Source organism: Stegastes partitus, unplaced genomic scaffold (assembly GCF_000690725.1).
Source record: "Stegastes partitus isolate 25-593 unplaced genomic scaffold, Stegastes_partitus-1.0.2 Scaffold237, whole genome shotgun sequence".
Classification (NCBI taxonomy): Eukaryota; Metazoa; Chordata; class Actinopteri; family Pomacentridae; genus Stegastes; species Stegastes partitus.
The window spans coordinates 642,985-645,185 of record NW_007577968.1 but is presented as its reverse complement, the minus strand read 5'-3'; the positions used below and the strand labels follow the sequence as shown (position 1 = coordinate 645,185).

The 2,201-nt window shown below is 44.4% G+C and overlaps 1 protein-coding gene across 3 annotated transcripts in view; it reads right to left on the bottom strand.

Annotated features, from left to right (window-relative positions):
* Nucleotides 1–2,201, bottom strand: part of rasgrf2b (Ras protein-specific guanine nucleotide-releasing factor 2b) — a 54,926-nt gene that overhangs the window by 31,631 nt on the left and 21,094 nt on the right. For all 3 annotated transcript variants that reach the window (XM_008281580.1, XM_008281582.1, XM_008281581.1), the window contains exon 3: nt 894–1,041. In XM_008281580.1, the coding sequence (XP_008279802.1) occupies nt 894–1,041 (148 nt within the window). The remainder of the gene's footprint in view (nt 1–893; nt 1,042–2,201) is intronic.

Here is a 2,201-nt window from a genome sequence, read left to right as displayed (position 1 = left end):
ACACGAGCCAAACTACTTATTTTTGAGTATTCGTGTGGCCACATCCATCCCTCTTCTCCTCCTGCACGACGTCACAACCTTCCTGACTCATGTTGAACTTGAGGGTTTATACATATTCATCCAGTCAGACATAATTTGTGGCGACTCGATGACCTTGCCCGTCACATTAAACCACACTGGGTGGTTCGGTTGTTCGTCATAGTGCCCCATAAGCCGTGTTTGGATGTCGGTTGCCAAAACTCACATGTCCAAAAGAGCATGACTGTGCTTTAATTTGTTAATTTTTCCTCCTATCTCCTGATTTAACCAGAGGGAAGTGTGGGTGGAGGTCAAGAGTCCTCTCAAAATGACACAGGTCATAATCCTTAGGTCTTCCGTCCTGCTCGATTTACCAAAGCTGCTGGTAATGCAAAGCCCATTTTAATAATATCGGCCCCAGAGTTGCATTCAAAGTGACTTGTGTATCGACCTCTAGCAGCAGAAAACCTGCCTGAAGGGCCTTCCCTGACAGAACTGTGAGGGAGTATGGTGCCCCTTTTACGTCACATTTAAGCAGAATGAAGGGATTGTTTTAATAAAGAACAGTAGGACAGTCTAATGCCTGGCACAAGCTGTTGTCCGCTACGTTTTGGGAAATGCGCTGGCTTCAGTCTAACAGTAATCGTCTTGTCTGGAGCATCAGGTTTCCTGTCAGGTAAGACGTTTCAATCCAGTGTGGGAGACGCAATCACTGATTACGAATCCAACAGATAGCAGAAAAAGCTGAAAAACACTGGATATGAATAGTGTAAAAAAATGAAGCGTGATATAAAGTAAACCTTGAGGATTATACTTTTGTGCCTTTGTGCGTTTGTGTGGGTGTGTGTTTGAGTGTACACACAGGCGTGATGTACCTCTGCTTTGAGCCGCTCGATTTCAGTGTCCTGATCCTCGAGCTGAGTGCGCAGCTGATTGGCAGCAACCTTCTCCGTCTCCACGATCTGCACGAGGTGGATGTACTTCTGCATCAGCACCTCTCGCTCGATGATGATGTCAGAGTAGCTGAAAAAGTGTGCAGAAAGAGAAGCACAAAAGCTCAGCATTAACAGCGACGTGACACTTTAAAAACAGGTGTCAACATGTAGTAGTAGCTCATATGAAACACACATTCTCACTTCTAGCTGTGTGTTACAGGAAGGTGACGGAAAATCAAAGACACAGTTGTGACAGTTGAAATGTAGTCAATTAAATGCGAGTGGGTGAATCAGGTCTGCTTATCTAACCTGTGTGAAGCGCTAAAGACTCCCTCTTGTAAAAATCATGTTTGTTGCCTTATTATTATGTCCATATGGTGTTTTTATATACATGCTGGAACACACATCATTAGTAGAAAAATAAGCAGCCAGGATATCAACGACTGCCTCAAAAGCACAGATTGAGACTTCGGGGGTTTCAGATGTAAGAAAGCAAAGTAAATAATCCTGTCTCTCTTTCTGAAACATTATTCTTCTACAGAGTCAGTCGCCAATTTGAAAANTGTGTTGTATTGTTGTGCATTATGTAGGAGAAACTAGCTAGCTACTAACAGTTTGATGCCAGGGGCCAAAGCAGTGAAAGCTCAATTATTGTTTCCTACAGAAAAAGAAAATAGACCTATTGATCTAATTAGCATAAAGCGATAATTACCCGCTGTCGTGTGTGTGAAAGACAGGGAGACAATTGTAATTAGTCGTGATTAACAGCGTCGTGGAGGTCAGGGTTGTGTTTTTCCGTGCGAGCGTGTGATTTACGGCGCGGCGGCGGAAGCGCGTGGCGTTCGATAAGCATAGCGGTTTGGCAGCTTGTTTGCAAGGCAGCTGATGGACTGTCCTTATTGAGCGGTGGGATTCTCCTCCCACGCTCAGAGGGGATTGAACGCCGTCCACGCCCGCCTCTTTACTGCCATAAACACAACCCCCACAAATCACACACTCGCACACCAGTGTACAGGTATTTATAGGTATATACAGTACCTACGCTTCCTCTTGGATTACTCTTCATGTGAGTCATGGCAGGAGACTGATCATAGAGCTGAGTGAGGGAGAAGTACGTTTTTTACCTTGTTGACACGTCCATACGGTGTTTTTTTGTATGTTAGACGTCAAATCATGAGGTTACAACAAACCAAAGGACCCAATCTGATAAAGCTGCAGTTGGGGGGATTCTGTATTATTCTTCCAGTT